Below are 19,484 nucleotides of genomic sequence, written 5' to 3'. Positions count from 1 at the left end.
GGCTAAGAGGAAAACATTGGACTATTCTGAAATGGCCTTCCATGAGCCCTGACCTAAATCCTATAGAGCATCTTTGGAAAGAGCTGAACCATGCCGTCTGGAAAAGGCAACCTTCAAACACGAGACAACTGGAGCAGTTTGCTCTTGAGGAGTGGGCCAAAATACCTGTCGAGAGATGCGGAAGTCTCATTGACAGTAAAAGGAATTGCTTGATTGCAGTGATTGCCTCAAAAGGTTGGGCAACAAAATATTAAGCTAAGAGCACCATCATTTCTGTCCAGGCCTATTTCATGAGTTTTTTTTTTTTTTTTTAATTCTGTGGAAGCATGGTTGAAAAGCAATGTCTGACTTTCATTTGTTCATTTTCATAGATTTTTTATTAATTATTACTTTTGGCAGATTCAAGTTATTTCTGTGACCATTGTGGATTTTTCTGTCATTAAAAGAGGGGTTCCAACAATTTTGACCACGAGTGTAGATGCACAGCATTTTTTTATTTTTTTTGTCACCTTGGTGATATTATCTTGGATAACTTGAAAGACAATATTTTAAAAATTACATTCTCTAAGTTATTTTCTTTTAGAAGCAAGCCAGATCTTATTTTATGGCTTTAACAAACAGTTCTGCGTCTGGCTTCTCATTATGTAAGATCACTTCAAAGTAATTCCTACCATATGCATTCGGGTGTGTACTCGTATATTTACAACACTAATTGTGAAATTACTCTAAAATAAAAAGTAAGAAAATCTATAGCCCTACAACTGTTCTCCACACATAGGGCCAAATAAAAGGCTTATCATTCATGGGACAGTCCGTGCCAAACTCTTACTATTTTCCCATACATGAAATTTATATGTTCATATAGTTAGAAACAGAGCGATTCCAGCTTACCGGCTACCGGAGGATTCAAATATTGAAATGGTGCCTCACAGTGCAATATTAAATTTCTTTGAATTAGCACAATTCCGTCATTTTTTTGGGGGTTTTGTGTTTTGGATATTCATTGTAAGGTAAAAATGACCTGTCAACATGATTCTCCAGTTTAATTCGATTACTGCAAAAGCAAACTTTTATACATTTTCTTCTGTAAAAAATATAGCTTGTGATACCATTTTGTAGACTTGTAACATTTTTATTTTTCCTTCCATGGAGCTGTGAAAGGACTTGTTTTTTGTTATTTTTTTTATTCACACAAATTTGGGGTACATGATGACATTTTGATTGCTGTTTCTTGCATTTTTTATGGAAGCAAGGTTAAATTTTGGTGGTTCCATTTTTTTTCTTTACTGTAACGGCTTAATTAGTTATACACTGACGAGCAAAAGGGTAACAATGTTATGAACTTTTGACTTTTTCTTTCTGTGTACTGCAAGATACAACCTGTTCTCACATTCCTTAATATCTCAGTGTGTTATTAGGCTGACTCCTAAGAAAAAGCTCATTGGTTCGAACCGAGGAGCAGCCATGAAGAAGTTTTCCCCAAAAAAGAGAAACAGCATCATAGAGCTCATTGAAAGCGGTCTTTCGACCAAGAAAATTGCAAAACTGCATCATGTGAGTGGCAAGACAGATGGAAGAATATGGATTAAAGCCTGTCCATCCATTCAAAAGCCAACAGGTGGACGTCCAGGCAAAATATCGCAGTCAACAAATTGGCTCATCACAAGGTCTATTAGTTCTGGTGCGACAAACATGGCAGTGAGGTGACTCATATGCTTTGTAATAGTGAGATCACAGACATCCATTCAAGTACCATGCGATGCACGTAACACAAGTCTGGAATGGTAGGTCAAAAAAAGGTGAAGAAGCCTTGACTTCAATATTGTCATAAGGAGGGTAGGCTTGAGTTTGCAAAGTACGAACAGTGGACAGTAGAAGACTGGAAACGGATGATTTGGATAGATGAACGAAAGGCAATGAACTAGGCTTTGATGGGTGAAAATGGGTCTGGAAGAAACAAGGGTAAAAAGGGGATAACGGATCGAGAAATTGAAGGAACTATCAAATTTGGCGAAGGAAGCCTGATGATATGGGGTTGTTCTACAGCCAAAGAAGTTAGACCAGGACCAATGGTAGTTTCAATGTTGAGCTATATGTGAATATTCTACAAGACAAGTTACTTTGTGCATTTGAGTAATATTGGTATGAAAGGTATGACATAGTGTTCCAGCAGGACAACGACCCATAACATACGTCAAGATTGGAGAAGAAATGGTTCAATGACAATGAAATAAAAGTGCTGGATTGGCCCCCACAGTCCCCAAAACCTCAACCCAATTGAATACTTGAGGGCAGAATTAAAGGAAAAATTGTATACATATGAAAGTGAGTCGACAAGTATGCACCAACTTTAGGAACATCTAGAAGAGACCTTGGAATCAGATTTCGGTCAAACACATGTTTGAATCTGGTCAAAAATATGCCCAGGAGGATTCAGGCAGTGTTGAAAGCCAAAGGTGAATTTACAAAATCTAATGGTCTTGTGTAAAAGGAGATATCCTGCCAATCAAATTATGTTCTATGAGCACAGGACAATCATATTAATGATTGTTCTTCATCAGCTGGTCTAAACAGCTATTAGAGTGACTCTATGTGACTGCAGACTTATGAATCCACCCCAGTGCACGCACTGTGGGCTGCGAGGATTCGCCGGTTCCTGAACCTGAACCGGAGGGTATGTATGTGTGGTCGACTATAGGGCACGGCCTCACTCAATACAAGTGTATGTAAGCGAGGCTGGGCCCACTAGCCAGAAGTATGTATAATGCATATATATCCTCTGGTCATGGTTCAGAAACCGGCAAATCCCTGCAGCGCACAGTGCATGCACTGGGGGGATTCATAATTCTGCAGTCACGCAGTCATTCATTCAGTATTTGGTCAGTATTTTACATCGGTATTTTTAAGACAAAATCAGGAATGGAACAATCAGAGGAAAAATATAATAGAAACATGTCACCACTTCTGTATTTATCACCCACTCCTAGTTTGGGCTTACAAATACTGATGTAAAATACTCATGTGATGCTAGTCACTGCTCACGGACAGACCGTGAGGCAGAAGAGTTAGACATTCTGGGGTCAATACCAAGAGAGTACGTAGATAACCAAGGGAAAAGACAAAGGCATAAATCAGGTCACAGTTCAGGGTCAATAACTAGAGATAGCGGATCAGAAGCCAAATCACAAGACAAAGGGATAGTCAGAACATGGTCCAGAGAGTCAGGCAGCAGAAGATCAGAACTCAGAGGAAAAGAATCAAGATAACACTCGTTAAGAACCACAAACTACATCTGGCAGGGATCAGGGACAGACAGCTCAGTTAAGTAGCTGGGCAATCACCAGAACACTGAACACCTGTAGAAAGTCCCGTAACTCCCAGTCACAGATTGGACAGCAGAGCTGTCAATCAAAGCACCGACAGCTCAGCAAGCCAATCACAGGATTGGACAGCCAAGCTGTCAATCAAGACACACAAATCAGCAAGACAGTTTCCATGGAACAGCATAGCAATCACTCACTGAGTGCAGGAATCATGGCAACTGGCCAAATACTGAATATGGCCTAACTTTACTGCTATTCACAGTCGCCTGAGCCAGCTTCAGGGAACGTGGACTACATCTGTCTTTTTATGATTTTCAGGTATCTATTTCTGGACTACATCAGATTTGGTGGATTACAGCAGACCTGCATGGGATTTTTTTTTCTTTCAATAAATTGGTGAACGAGTGCTACTGTGGGGGAATCTTTATTCAAATAAAGTGTTTTTTTTCGGTGTGTGTGTTTTAGTTAGACACCTCTCCATTACTTTGCAATCTATCCCCTGGTGACCTCACGCCCTTCAGATATTTGCTTGAAAAAGGCTTATTCAAGCCGAAACGTTGCTGAACTATATCTGTACGTCCAAATGTGTAGAAAGAAGAGGTGGCCCTCACCAGTCTTAAAAGTCCATGATTTATTGAAGAAAAAACGGCTAAGGCTACTTTCACACTAGCGTTTTTCGGCGGACGTCGCAATGCGTCGTTTAGGAGAAAAAAAACGCATCCTGCAAAGTTGTCTGCAGGATGCGTTTTTTCCCCAAAGACTTTTATTAGCGACGCATTGCGACGCAGTGCCACACGTCGCAACCGTCGTGCGACGGTTGCGTCGTGTTTTGGCAGACTGCCGCCACAAAAAAAGTTACATGTAAAGTTTTTTTGTGCGTCAAGACCGCCATTTTTGACGATGCATGCGCAGCCAAAACTCCGCCCCCTCCTCCCCGGACCTTACAATGGGGCAGCGGAAGCGTCCTAAGACTGCTTCCGCTGCCCACGTCGGGCATTTTTTGCACAGTATGCGTCGGTACGTCAGGCCGACGCAGTGCGACGGCCCCGTACCGACGCTAGTGTGAAAGCAGCCTTAAACATCTTCAACGGGAGAATGGGAGATGGAGTGTGTGGGTGACGACGGCCGTTTCACACTGTTGTGCTTCTAAGGGTCTTTCTTGGTGAGCACCCGACGTCTCAGGGTATATGGCTGCAGCAGTATTAAACAGCGAGCTGGTATACTAGGCTATTGTGGTTCCAGCGGTGCAGATCACTTTTTTCTCCTTCATTGCTGTGAACTATATCTGTATCCACAAGTGTCATTACTTATGTTTTATTTTTACCTCTTATTCTTATATGAATAATAAAATTTCAGTTTGAGTGCCAAAGTTTTTTGCATTTTTTTCTGATACTATTTTCTTCAGAGCGCCAATGTCATTTTGCAGTGAACACCCCCTAACTTCTCTTACCTCTCCATTACTAACCCCAGAGCTTGATGGCAGCTGTTATTTTTGACAAATTACAGCTGTCATCAACCCTAACTACCATTATCCCAACTGCTACCACACCAGGGCAATTGGGAAAAACCGGGCAAAGTGCCAGAATTGGCACATCTAATGTGATGCGCCAATTCTGGGGTGGCTGGGGGCTGGTATTTTTAGGCTGGGAAGGGTCCAATAACCAGGTACCTATTTGCTTTACCTTGGCTGGTTATCAAAAATAAGGGGGACCACAGGTAATTTTTTAAAATTTAATAGGTTAAATAAGGCTAAACACCCTTTAGTGCCATGTGAAAGGCATTAAAGGGTGCAAGTTTATTATATGTATGGGGCTTGTGACATTATACTGTATATCTACAGGACATCTATCTATCCATTTATACAAGATTGCTTTACCAGTTTTGTAAAATAACCTCAAGTTGCATAGAGTATTATAGTATGTGAGCAAGCGAGGTAAGCAAAAAGCTTCACACACTCACTTGGCATATGCAATATACTTGCCCTACTTTTCTGGATCAACATTGAAGAGATTTATTTTTACGCAGAAGTGAGCGAGGCCTGCCCTAGAGAAGCATGTTGCCTGGTTGTTTTTGCCAGATAACGAACACTGTAAAATTGAAACCCAAAAAATAGAAGCATTGCATTTCTTTTTCGCCATTTCACCTGACTTGGAGTGCTTTTCCCATCTCTCAGTATGGTATATGGTAAAGTGAATGATGTATTTCAAAAACTACTACTCTTACTTGAGAAAATAAGCCCTCCTTTGGCTATGTCAATGGAAAAAAAGAGTTTTGACTTATGAAAGAAAAGGAGGAAATAACGAAAATGCAAAAAAAGAAAATTGGCTGTGACATGAAGGTTTTATGAGCATGGATAGATAATACAGTATTGTCATGTTTTTAACATTGCAAATCAGTGACAGAAAGTTCTCTAATCAATGAGTAATAAATGAATGTGTGATATCATTTGTCACAAATCATATTTGCATGATTGTGTTTGCGGTTACTCAAGTATTCTCAAGATAACAACCAGCCTAATAAAACATACAATAAGAGGCATAGCTAGGGTTTTGGTTTAGGGGGAACAAAACTTCTGAGTGGGCCCCTAACCAGGTAACCTTGATTATAACTGGGTTACGCACCCTAATAGTGGAGAAGAACCTCAGCAGATGATCGCGCTATTGCTGAAAATAATCTATCTATATAATCGCCTAAGGTCCACTTCCATCTGTTTGTCTGTCTGTTTGTAATGGAAATCCCATGTCGCTGATTGGTCTGGCTGCAAATTGGTCCCTCCCTACTCTCCTCCAGTCATTGCCGCCTCCATACTCCCCTCCAGTCAGCATCAGTGTATTGATGCTGCCTATGCAGCATTATCCCCTTCCCAACATGCGCCGTACTAGTACTGCTCTTTCGGGAACTGAGTTCCCACAAACCGCAGTACTAGTACGGCGGCACGATTGCGCGGCCTCACAGTGAGCGCCGCGGCGATTGCGTGCGGGTGTCAGCTGTATATGACAGCTGACACCCCGCACTAATGCCCATGATCAGCGCTAGCGCCGATCGTGGGCATTTAACCCCTCTGATGCCGCTGTCAGTAGTGACAGTGACATAGAGGGGCATCGTGCAGGGACGGGGGCTCCCTGCGCTCTCCCACCGGAACAACGTGATGCGATCGCTTTGTTCCAGTGTTCCGGAAGGAGTCCCCGGATCCAAGATGGCCGCGGGGCTCCTTCCGGGTCCTTCACTGAGGTGGCTAGCCGACACCGGAAAGCCTCCTGCATTGCCTGTCAGATCGCTGATCTGACACAGTGCTATGCAGTGTCAGATCAGCCATCTGATCTAATACAGTGATGTCCCACCCTGGGACAATGTTAGAAAGTAAAAAAAAAAAAAAATCCCCAAATACAGACTAAAAAAACAAATTTCCCAATAAATCCATTTATTTATGTAAATAGAAAAAACAATAAAAGTACACATATTTGGTATCGCCGCATCCGTAACGACCCGCTCTATAAAACTATCCCACTTGTTAACACCTTCAGTGAACACCGCAAAAAAAAGAAATAAAAAACGAGGCAAAAAACAACGCTTTATTAGCATACCGGCGAACAAAAAGACGGATATAAATTAACATGGTACCGTTGAAAACGTCATCTTGTCCCACAAAAAAAAAGCTGCCATACAGCATCATCAGCAGAAAAATAAAAAAAGTATAGCTCTCAGAATAAAGCGATGCAAAAACAATTATTTTTTATATAAAATAGTTTTTATTGTGTAAAAGCGCCAAAACATAAAAAAAGATATAAATGAGGTATCGCTGTAATCGTACTGAGCTGAAGAATAAAGCTGCTTTATCGATTTTATCACATGCGGAACTGTAGAAAAAAGAAATAAAGGAATTGCTGGCTTTTGTTCATTCTGCCTCCCAAAAATCGGATTAAAAAGCAATCAAAAAATGTCATGTGCCCGAAAATGGTACCAATAAAAATGTCAACTTGTCCCTCAAAAAACAAGACCTCACATGACTCTGTAGGCCAAAATATGGATAAATTAAAGCTCTCAAAATGTGGTGATGCAAAAACTATTTTTTGCAATAAAAAGTGTCTTTTAGTGTGTGACGGCTGCCAATCATAAACATCCGCCAAAAAAAGCTATAAAAGTAAATCAAACCCCCCTTCATTACCCACTTAGTTAGGGAAAATTAATAAAATTTAAAAAAAATGTATTTATTTCCATTTTCCCATTAGGGTTAGGGTTAGGGGTAGGGTTAGGGCTAGGGTTAGTGCTAGGTATAGGGTTAGGGTTAGGGCTGGGTTTAGGCTTGAGGTTAGGGTTAGGGTTGGGGTTAGGGTTAGGGTTGGGGTTAGGGTTGGGGCTAAAGTTAGGGTTGGGGTTAGGGTTGGGGCTAAAGTTAGGGTTAGGGTTGGGGCTAAAGTTAGGGTTTGGATTAGATTTACGGTTGGGATTAGGGTTGGAATTAGGGTTAGGAGTTTGGTTAGGGTTATGGTTGGGATTAGGGTTAGGGGTGTGTTTGGGTTAGGGTTTCAGTTATAATTGGGGGGTTTCCACTGTTTAGGCACATCAGGGGCTCTCCAAACGCGGCATGGTGTCCGATCTCAATTCCAGCCAATTCTGTGTTGAAAAACTAAAAAAATGCTCCTTCCTTTCCAAGCTCTCCTGTGCACCCAAACAGGGGTTTACCCCCACATATGGAGTATCGGCATACTCAGGTCAAATTGGACAACACATTTTGGGGTCCAATTTCTCCTGTTGCCCTTGGAAAAATACAAAACTGGGGGCTAAAAAATAATTTTTGTGGAAAAAAAGGATTTTTTATTTTCACGGCTCTGCGTTATAAACTGTAGTGAAACACTTGGGGGTTCAAAGTTCTCACAACACATCTAGATCCTAGTTCCTTGGGGGGTCTAGTTTCCAATATGGGGTCACTTGTGGGGGGTTTCTACTGTTTAGGTACATCAGGGGCTCTGCAAATGCAACATGATGCCTGCAGACCAATCCATCTAAGTCTGCATTCCAAACGGCGCTCCTTCCCTTCCGAGCTCTGTCGTGCGCCCAAACAGTGGTTACCCCCACATGTGGGGTATCAGCGTACTCAGGACAAATTGGACAACAAATTTTGGGGTCCAATTTGTCCTGTTACACTTGGGAAAATAAAAATTTGGGGGCTAAAATATCATTTTCGAGGAAAAATTTTATTTTTATTTTCACAGCTCTGCGTTATAAACTTTAGCGAAACACTTGGGGGTTCAAAGTTCTCACAACACATCTAGATCCTAGTTCCTTGGGGGTCTAGTTTCCAATATGGGAACACTTGTGGGGGGTTTCTACTGTTTAGGTACGTCAGGGGCTCTGCAAATGCAATGTGACGCCTGCAGACCAATCCAAGTCTGCATTCCAAACCGCGCTTCTTCCCTTTCGAGGTCTGCCATGCGCACAAACAGTGGTTCCCCCACATATGGGGTATCAGCATACTCAGGAGAAATTGGACAACAACTTTAGCAGTCCAATTTCTCCTGTTACCATTGGCAATAAAAATTGCGGGCTAAAAGATCATTTTGTGGAAAGAAAAAATAATTTTTTAATTTTCACGGCTCTACATTCTAATCTTTAGTGAAACAATTGGGGGCTAAAAGTGCTCAACACTCATCTAGATAAGTTCCTTAGGGGGTCTATGGCTAACTGAAAAGATCGTAACAAATTGCAAACTTTCGAGACTACACAGGTCTCTTCATCAGGCAAAGACTAAAAGAAATTCTGAAGAATCACATATTTATGCACATTTACCGTATTTTACGCTTTGTAAGATGCACTTTATTTCCCCCAAATTTTGGGGGGGAAATGTGGGTGCGTCTAACAAAGCGGATATACCGCTTACCATTACAGGCTGGGATGAGGGGGTGTCCACCGCCGCTACCGCCCGCCGCTGCTGTCGTCTGCCGCCGCTGCCGGGGTTGTCTGCTGCTGCCCCGGGTGATGCTGGAGGCTCCGGTGCTGCGGGGTGCTCTGGCGACATTTTGTGAAAGACCAGAGCCCCCCGGCAGTTCGTCCATGCGTTCCAGTATGACTAATTCCGGGAAAATGTCCGCCGGAATCTCGGGAGATGAGATTTCAGCGCTGAGATCTCATCTCTCGAGATTCCGGCCGCCATTTTCCCGGAGTCAGTCATACAGGAACGCATGGACGAACTGCCGGGGGCTCTGGCCTTTCACAAAATGTCACCAGAGCCCCCCGCAGCACCGGAGACAGCCCTGCAGCATTGGAGACAGCCCTGCAGCACAGGAGCCCCCTGCAGACCCCTCATCCCAGCTTGCAGCACAGGAGCTCCCCTGCAGACCCCTCATCCCAGCCTGCAGCACAGGAGCCCCCCTGCAGCACAGGAGCCCCCTGCAGACCCCCTCATCCCAGCCTGCAGCAATGCTCCACTCCTGCCTCCAGCAACGACCCTGGGACCCTGATCCACCACAGCCACAACCCCTGGTAAGTAATAAGATGCATGGATTATAAGACGCCCCACCAATTTATTAAAAAAAGGTTTTCCCTATTTTTCTCCTCAAAATTTGGGGTGCGTCTTATAATCCGGAGCGTCTTACAAAGCGAAAAATACGGTATGTAGTCTGAGGTCTCTCAATTCGAAATATTTTTCTATCCACTGGCTAACACGGTACCAAGATATATATCTTTCCTGTATCAGCTCACCCCGTTATGTCTAGGTTCCTTGGCTGGTCATCGGCGCACCGAGCCGCCCTGGTTCTGGCGGTATGGAAATCCAATGTGCAAGAAAAGTTGTCTCCAGCGACCACAGGACAAATGATTCTTAAAACTTGACGTTTATTTATCATCTATTAAAAAGCACAGATATGCAGATATGGACAATCCCAGTGCAATGAATGAATCCTACATGTTTCAACCTACATGGCCTTAATTGCTGGAGACAACTTTTCTTGCACTCTAGAATATAGTAGTGACGTGTGCAAGTGCCCTAGAAAACAGTGCCCACACTTTGTCCCCTAAAAAAGTAATAATGCCCTGTGTGTCCCTTTGTCAATCAAAGTAACCTGAGTTCCCCTATAACAATATGTGCCCACTTTACATTTAATAATGTCCTGAGTCTCCCCCCTGCACAGCTCCCTCAAACACAGTATGATGGTCTCTTATACACCGTATAATGCCCCCTCACTGTATATATACTGACCCCTTAATAACCCCGAAACTATTTAATGGCTCCAACACTGTATGAGGGCCCCCTCATTGTAATCTCCACACTGTATGATGGCCCCCTACATAGCCTCCATATAGTATAACACACCAGATAGTCCTCAATATAGTATAATGCACTCCCCATAAGCAGACTATATATTGTATAATGCATTCCCCATAGGTCTCCATATAGTATAATGCACTCCCCATAGGTCTCCATATAGTATAATGCACTCTACATAGGTCTCCATACAGTATAATGCACTCCCCATAGGTCTCCATATAGTACACTGCACTCCCCATAGGCAGCCTTTGTGTTATAATATACCCCCATAGGCAGCCTCTGTATTATAATAAACCTCCATAGGCAGCCCCTGTATTATAATGGACCCCCATAGGCAGCTTCTGTATCATAATGTACCCCGATAGGCAGCCTCTGTAGCATAATGCACCCCCATAGGCAGCCTCTGTATTATAATGTACCTCCATAGGCAGCCTCTGTATTATAATGCACCCCCATAGGCAGCCTCTATATTTTAATGTACCCCCATAGGCAGCCTCTGAATTATAATGCACCCCCATAGGCAGCCTTTGTATTATAATGAACCCCAATAGGCAGCCTCTATAGTATAATGAACCCCCATGGGCAGCCTCTATAGTATAATGCATTCCCATAGGCAGCCTCTATAGTATAATAAACCCCCATAGGCAGCCTCTCTAGTATAATGCCCCCCCATTAAAAAATAATAAATAAATAAATAAATACTCACCTCTCTTTCTTCTGGTTCCTGTGCTTCTCCGAGCTCCCGCTCATCTCCAGACAACAGGCGCTGGGTAATGACATCATCGCGCCTGCTGTCAGTGTCAGCATTGGTGACGTCAGACGACGACAAGGGGATGATGTTAGAGAGAGTGTAATGTACTGATACAGCTGAACCTGCGATGATGGACGGATCGATTCTCCCTGATCTGCCACAGAATGTAACTGTATTGGCGCGATGCGCACGCCGATGCGGTTACAGTAGCGTAGCTCTGGGTGGGCCTCCTCAGAGCGCTGGGTCCATGGCCACTGCCCCCTTTGCCCCCCGGTAGCTACGCTACTACATACAATACAGAAATATATTTTCTCCATTTTGTCAGTCTGTTGCAGTTGCTAAATCAAATTAAACTTGTTCTGAATAGCATAGTTAGGTATTAAGGTGCTTCCACATTGCGTTCTGTGTCCCTGTAGGGGCATAAGTCCGAAATCTCCCGCAATATGGGGTCCGGACGCATGCACTAATGGGTCAATAGACTGCAATGGTAACGGCAAAGAGAACCTGCATTCTGCCGTCATCATTATAGTCTATTGGTCTTTTCGGCGCATGTGTCTGGACCCCATTTTGTGGGGGATTTCAGACATATGCCCCATCGGGGACAAAGAATGTGAAAGCACCCTTAGGGAAATCTATCCTTTTGGCATCAAAAATCATGCAAATTTTGTTGCATGGCGATTTAATTTTTTTTTCTAAGGCCTCACACAGACGTCTGTGTTTCCATACGTGTTGTGTCCATTTGTTCATGGGTACAACATGTACCCATTATAATCTATGGTGCTGTTCACTTGTCCATGTTTTTCTCGGATGGTGCGTCCATTCAAAACTCATGGAGACATGTTCACTTTCTTGTAGAAGCACAGATGACAAGGGCTAATACAGGACTATGGGTCCGTGAAAAATATAGAGCACATGAATGCCATCCATGTGTTGTATCTGTGCAACATTGCAAAGTATAGGAGGAGGTTTGTAATTTATTTATTTTTTTATCCATCCGTGAAACACATTGATGACATATGGATGGTAAAAACGGACACACAGATGACAAACTGATGGTAAAAATGGACACATGGATGTCACACTGATGGTAAAAATCGACACACTGATGACAAACTGATGTACAACACTGATGACACCGGTACCATTTTTTCATGCACTTGCTTAAACACGGATGCGTGAATGAGGCCTAAGGCTGAGTTCACATTTCCAGTATTCATTTGTTTGACACGTATCCAGCAGCAATCGGTTGCCCAATGATGATATCCCTCCATTAACTTGGCAATAAAAATGGCACTTATAAATATACTTATTGACAACTGGACAATATAGAATAACTGCTGAAATTCATCAAGACTGGTCTTTTTCGTGGTGGTCTTAATGAGGGGGTGGGGTGGATTGGGAGATGCCTGATTCATTAAGAGATGCATGCCTTGTAATAAATCAGGCAAGGAGCAAAGTGCCATGTTCCTCTGTTGGGACCTCAACACAAATCTTATTCCAGTTGAGGACTGAAGTAAGATATTTTGTTGTAAGGAACACCACTCCTCCTCATGAATTTGACAAGCAGGGGTGACCACGCTACGTCACGCCTCCATTCTGCCCAGCCCTGTCCACTTTGTAGGATATGATGAAGATGGAGTGAAAATACAAAAAAAGAATTCTGAAAAAGACAAAGACCTCAATTCATCACTGAGTTGGAGTGCAAAGCGCCTGATCCATTAATTAATCAGGCAAATTGTGAGGTGGTCTGTGCCTCATCACAAATACTGCTCCAATCAGGGACTGAATTACTATTTGTATCACTTGGAACACCACTCTCACCACACTGTGTCACACCCCATCTTGCCCAGCCCTATCCACTTTTGTCGAAGCTTGGCAAAACAGCGTAAAAACATAAAAAATTCACATCATTTTTGCAGAGCCTTGCATTGTGCAAAATTTGAGAATTTTCAAAGCTTTTTATGGCAGTTTTCTGGTGTAAAAGTGTTTAGGAATCGGAAACAAGAAGTTTCCCTTCATGCATACCAACATTCATATTCAATTACATTAATGATATTCATAAGATTTTAGTTTACAGTAACCTGATGAACAAAATAATTTTAAAGCGTATTTTTGTTAAGCGCCACCGGACATAAATAGATTTACCTGAGGTCCCCTAAATCCTTGTTCTCCCACAGCACCTGGAACACCAGTATCTCCTATAATTCCCTACAGATAAATATAAATGTTATTTACATGTTTATTCACACAAATGTCATCTCTAACAGATTAACCATCAATTTAATTTTTATTTCATAACTAAATAATCCATGAGAAAATCTGCTTCTGTCTCCTCATGGGCTGATCTTTCACTCTCAATTCATGGATAAAATCTGTGTTCAGTGACGACAGATTTTCCCATTACCAAGATAGGAAATAGGATAGTCTGTGTATCTTATGTGATGTACACAACAGAGTCTGTACATACTACATGATATACAGTTAAGTCCATATATATTTGGACAGAGACAACATTTTTCTAATTTTGGTTATAGACATTACCACAATGAATTTTAAACAAAACAATTCTGATGCACTTGAAGCTCAGACTTTCAGCTTTCATTTGTGGGTATCCACATTAAAATTAAATGAAGGGTTTAGAAGTTTCAGCTCCTTAACATGTGTCACCCTGTTTTTAAAGGGACCAAAAGTAATTGGACAGATTAAATAATTTTAAATAAAATGTTCATTTCTAGTACTTGGTTGAAAACCCTTTGTTGGCAATGACTGCCTGAAGTCTTGAACTCATGGACATCACCAGCCGCTGTGTTTCCTCCTTTTTGATGCTCTGCCAGGCCTTCACTGCGGAGGTTTTCAGTTGCTGTTTGTTTGTGGGCCTTTCTGTCTGAAGTTTAGTCTTTAACAAGTGAAATGCATGCTCAATTTGGTTGAGATCAGGTGACTGACTTGGCCATTCAAGAATATTCCACTTCTTTGCTTTAATAAACTCATGTGCTGCTTTGGCTTTATGTTTTGGGTCATTGTCCATCTGTAGTATGAAACGACAACCAATCAGTTTGGCTGCATTTGGCTGGATTTGAGCACACAGTATGTCTCTGAATACCTCAGAATTCATTCGGCTGCTTCTGTCCTGTGTCACATCATCAATAAACACTAGTGACCCAGTGCCACTGGCAGCCATGCATGCCCAAGCCATCACACTGCCTCCGCCGTGTTTTACAGATGATGTGCTATGCTTTGGATCATGAGCTGTACCACGCCTTCACCATACTTTTCTCTTTTCATCATTCTGGTAGAGGTTGATCTTGGTTTCATCTGTTCAAAGAATGTTCTTCCAGAACTGTGCTGGCTTCTTTAGATGTTTTTTTAGCAAAGTCCAGTCTAGCCTTTTTATTCTTGATGCTTATGAGTGGCTTGCACCGTGCAGTGAACCCTCTGTATTTACTTTCATGCAGTCTTCTCTTTATGGTAGATTTGGATATTGATACGCCGACCTCCTGGAGAGTGTTGTTCACTTGGTTGGCTGTTGTGAAAGGGATTCTCTTCACCATGCAGATTATTCTGCCATCATCCACCACTGTTGTCTTCCGTGGGCGCCCAGGTCTTTTTGCATTGATAGTTCGCCAGTGCTTTCTTTCTTTCTCAGGATACACCAAACTGTAGATGTTGCCACTCCTAATATTGTAACAATTTCTCGGATGGTTTTTTTTTCTGTTTTCGCAGCTTAAGGATGGCTTATTTCATCTGCATGGAGAGCTCCTTTGACCGCATGTTTACTTCACAGCAAAACCTTCCAAATGCAAGCACCACACCTCAAATCAACTCCAGGCCTTTTATCTGCTTAATTGAGAATGACATAATGAAGGGATTGCCCACACCTGTTCATGAAATAGCCTTGGAGTCAGTTGTCCAATTACTTTTGGTCCCTTTAAAAACAGGGTGGCACATGTTAAGGAGCTGAAATTCCTAAATCCTTCATCCAATTTTAATGTGGATACCCTCAAATGAAAGCTGAAAGTCTGACCTTCAACTGCATCTGATTTGTTTTGTTTAAAATTCATTGTGGTAATGTCTATAACCAAAATTAGAAAAATGTTGTCTCTGTCCAAATATATATGGACTTAACTGTATACAGCTGAGTTTCACTGTATCATGTGGGATATATACAGCAGAGTCTCAGTGTCTTTTATATGATGTATACAGCAGTCTCAGTGTATCCTATGTGATATATATACTGAAGAGTCTCAGTGTCTTTAATATGCAATGTATACAGCAGAGTCTCAGTGTATACTATGAGATGTATATATCAGAGTCTCATTGCATCCTATCTGATGTATACAGCAGAGTCATAGTGTATCCTATGGGCTGTATACATTAGTCTCATTGTATGCTGTGTGATGTATACACCAAAGTCTCAGTGTATCTTGTGTGATGTATACATCCTAGTCTCCATGTATTCTATGGCATGTATACATATACAGCAGAGTCTCAGTGTTTCCTATGTGATGTGTACAACACAGTCTCAGTAAATCTTATGTGATGTATACAGCCAATGTCGGACTGGGGTGCTACGGACCCACCAGTACAGTAACTGAGTGTGGGGGCCCACTTTTCACCTGCATATAAATATTATACTACCCTTGTTCACAAATTTACCTATATCTCTATGTAATAATAAACTGGGTAGTTTGGTTAATGAATGATGAGATGCTGCTTTTTTATGTACAGAGTGAATCAATTTAATTATGCCAAATAATGCCCATATAGTGGGGTTGGGGGCCCAGATCTGCACAGGGGCCCACCGGAGGATTCCCCTGTTACCCTATGGGCCAGTCCGAGCCTGTATACAGCATAGTCTCAGTGTGTCCTGCGTATAAGCAGCAAAGTCTAATGTTATCCTTTGCGATTGGCATAGCAGAGTCTGTTCATCCTATGTAATATATACATCAGAGCTTCAGTGTATCCTGTGTGATGTATACACCAGAATCTCAGTTTTACCTAATCTTTCTCTGGACTATACACTGACGAAGATGTTTTTAAAAATATTGGAATAAACATTGATATTATATATTTATGTGTGCTGGATCTCCTACTACCTTGGAACCAGAATTTCATTGTAACCTGTGTAATTCATACAACCAAGTCTCAGAACAGTAAATTAATAGCTTTGCAACTGAGAACGTCCGTTCTCTGATATGATGGGGAGCAGCTGATTAACTGCGGTGCAATGTGTCGCATGTCCTTTAATTCTGATTAAGAAAATGATTGTGATCAAATATTTTTAAACTAAATATAGAGAAATGAAGTGCTAATGTTGATTAAGTACAATTGATCCTAAATCACTACACAGTTAGAATCATACCCGTGGTCCAGAAGTGCCTCTTATGCCTGGAGAACTCTGAAATATAGAATAAGACAGTAATATTTCTTACTTTCAGGCTGTAAGAAGGATTGGCTGGGTAGAAGGGTATAATGAGCAATTGTAAATACACAGTGCTATATAATATGCTATATATTAAGAGGATAAAATGCTATGTGCCACAGCCAGAAATTACACTAGCCATGGGCTGGCATACCTTTGTTGAAAGCTTTGTGGGTGTAAGTTATGAGTTTGTCAGATGTGATTGGGCATGCCCTGTTGTACCAAAGCTCTGCACACTTTGCAAAAAGTGAATGGGGCTGGCCAGGACTTGCATAAAAACATCAAACGTTACAAAATTTTTTAACAAATTCAAGTTGCACAATTTTCTTTAACGTTTATTTTACAACAGAAAAATGAAATGGGTTGATGAATTGAGCCCCATATTTTTTTTGTATTTAAACTGTTTAAATCTTACATCAATACCAACTGCACCAGGTTGTCCAGGTTTTCCCTCCAGTCCTGGGTCACCCTAGAAAGTTATAGAATGGAACATATTATATGCTGCATATTTTGTTTTAGTGATAGGCTTGGTAATTGTTTAGGAGATTACCTAGGGACAAGTTTCTAGACCTTTGATCCTTATTAGTAAAATTAGCTTCTAGGCTATATAAGATGGAAAATGATTGTAGCCACCTTACTAAATTAGTTTACGTTAAAGAAGCACTCCCAACAAAACTTTTTACTGCCTAAATCAGTCTAAATGTATATGTAGTATAGGTGCTGAACTATACTCATCGATCAGCGCCTTCCCTGGTTTCCAGCATCACTCCACTCCTCTTCTTGATCACATGACTTCCATTTCAGCATTGTAGGATCACACTAAGGTCCATGTGTGAGCCGGTTGTGATTTTTCCGGTGTAAGTCTAGCGTGTGTCAAAATATTCACCCAGAAAAGGAATGGAGTGGCGCTGGAAACCAGGGAACATGTCGATCGGTGAGCATATTACTGCACTTACACTACACTACATAGACAATTACCCATATGTAAGGTTTCGTTGGGAGTGCTACAATTGTTAATGGCTACATTTTTTTTTATATTTTTCAATTAAATTAAAAATATTTTACTTGTTTGAAGATTACAATACCTACCTATGATTAGTTAGACTAACTTGGGAAATGTAGCTGCATATATATAATGTTATATGATAATGATGACATTTGTAAATACTTCTCACCTGCACTGTATATGTTACAAGTCAAGTGATGGCTAAAACGAAAACTACAATACAATGATAAAATATTGTAAAATTATGAGTTATAAAATAGATATTAACCTCCATGCCTATTTCTCCTTTGGGACCCAAAGGTCCAGGGATTGTATTTTCCGTTCCAGGATCACCCTGTGACCAAAACGAGGTATTAGTATTGGTTCAATTAAGAAATACATCGATGACATAGGGTCTTTTGCATGAATTCTGCACATCATTGTATATTATGGTATATCCATTGTATGGATTTGTATTTTACTCAAGACGTTATTTGACAGTAGTAATTTTCCATATGTACACTAACATTTGCAGAAATAGCTTTGTACTAAATATAAACCTATTTTTTTCCCATCAGGAAACACTTTAGGATTTGTCAAGCCATTTAATAGTTATAAAGTTCAGCGAGTTGTGTTACTTAAGTCCTTATTCATATTTTGTTTGTGTTTTAGAATGAACGTATAAAGCACGTGCATTTCTTTACATTCCTTTTTAGATGCTTTTTTTTAAACATGTGCTTATTATAATTGCACATTTTGTACATATTTTCTTCCTTATTCCTTATAAGACCTTTATGGAGAAAAACATAGCAAAAATTGTGCCTTCATCACAAGGCAAACACTGTGGCCGGAATTCATCAATAACTTTGTGCTGGTTGTTTGCAAACTTGCAAATCATAGACCCCCTTTTATGCATGAATATTGCAATATTTCTCTGCACTGACCAGTTTTCAAAGAAGAGTTTTGTTCTGCTATATGAAACATTATAGCCACAAAAGCCCCAATTAGCATATACTTTACTTAGAATATCATATATGCCTCTTATATCACGAAAAAGTAGCTGCCTTTGTTTCCCAAGTGTTTAGAAAAAAACTATGCAAAATAAAACCGAATCAGTAGTATGGCATCTAAAATTAGATACCTTATAAATTATATATACATAATATATTACAGCATGCAATGTTGTTAGACAAACATTTATGTACCAAGAGAAACCAGAAAATATGGGTACCTGAGAGCCAACAAGTCAGAGCTTGCAAAAAAAGTGCTAAACGATCCTACACCACATACAGTTCTCCATGCATTATAAATACCAAATGTGTAAACCTCTCATTCCATGCCCTATGTGTAACTGAGATAAATCTATGAATCTGTGTTACTCATGTTGAGAATCTCCTCTCGCATACACCCCCAACGTGTGTTTCACATTAGTGGCTTCATCAGAGGCCAGTGTTAGCTTTCTGTGGTTTAAATTGCCAGGGGTATAGTCAAATGATTATAAGACAAATCCTATCTGACTTCCCAGGGTATAAGTGTAAGAAATATGGTAAATGAAGCATTGTATTTGTGGACAAAGCACAGCCTCAAAAATTCTTGGTGCCACTAAGACTGCAGAAGAGTTTTTGTATGACAAGGTTCTTTTTAACCCCTTTATGATGGAAAAATAAAAAAAAGTTATGGCTCTGGGAAGAAGGGGAACAAAAAGTGAAAAGACAAAAATGGAAAATCTCAGGGTTAAG

General features: G+C 41.0%; 1 protein-coding gene across 1 annotated transcript in view; it reads right to left on the bottom strand.

Moving 5' to 3' along the window:
• LOC143781992 (collagen alpha-6(VI) chain-like) overlaps window positions 1-19,484 on the bottom strand; it is a 217,247-nt gene that overhangs the window by 122,875 nt on the left and 74,888 nt on the right. Inside the window, exons 20-23 of the mRNA XM_077269013.1 lie at window positions 18,035-18,100; window positions 17,176-17,229; window positions 16,701-16,736; window positions 13,484-13,546 (exon numbers count right to left, since the gene is read on the bottom strand). Of these exons, the coding sequence (XP_077125128.1) occupies window positions 13,484-13,546; window positions 16,701-16,736; window positions 17,176-17,229; window positions 18,035-18,100 (219 nt within the window). The remainder of the gene's footprint in view (window positions 1-13,483; window positions 13,547-16,700; window positions 16,737-17,175; window positions 17,230-18,034; window positions 18,101-19,484) is intronic.

This window comes from Ranitomeya variabilis, chromosome 6 (assembly GCF_051348905.1).
Source record: "Ranitomeya variabilis isolate aRanVar5 chromosome 6, aRanVar5.hap1, whole genome shotgun sequence".
Lineage (NCBI taxonomy): Eukaryota > Metazoa > Chordata > Amphibia > Anura > Dendrobatidae > Ranitomeya > Ranitomeya variabilis.
Note: the sequence above shows the minus strand (reverse complement) of the source record. Positions and strands in the feature narration are given on the sequence as shown.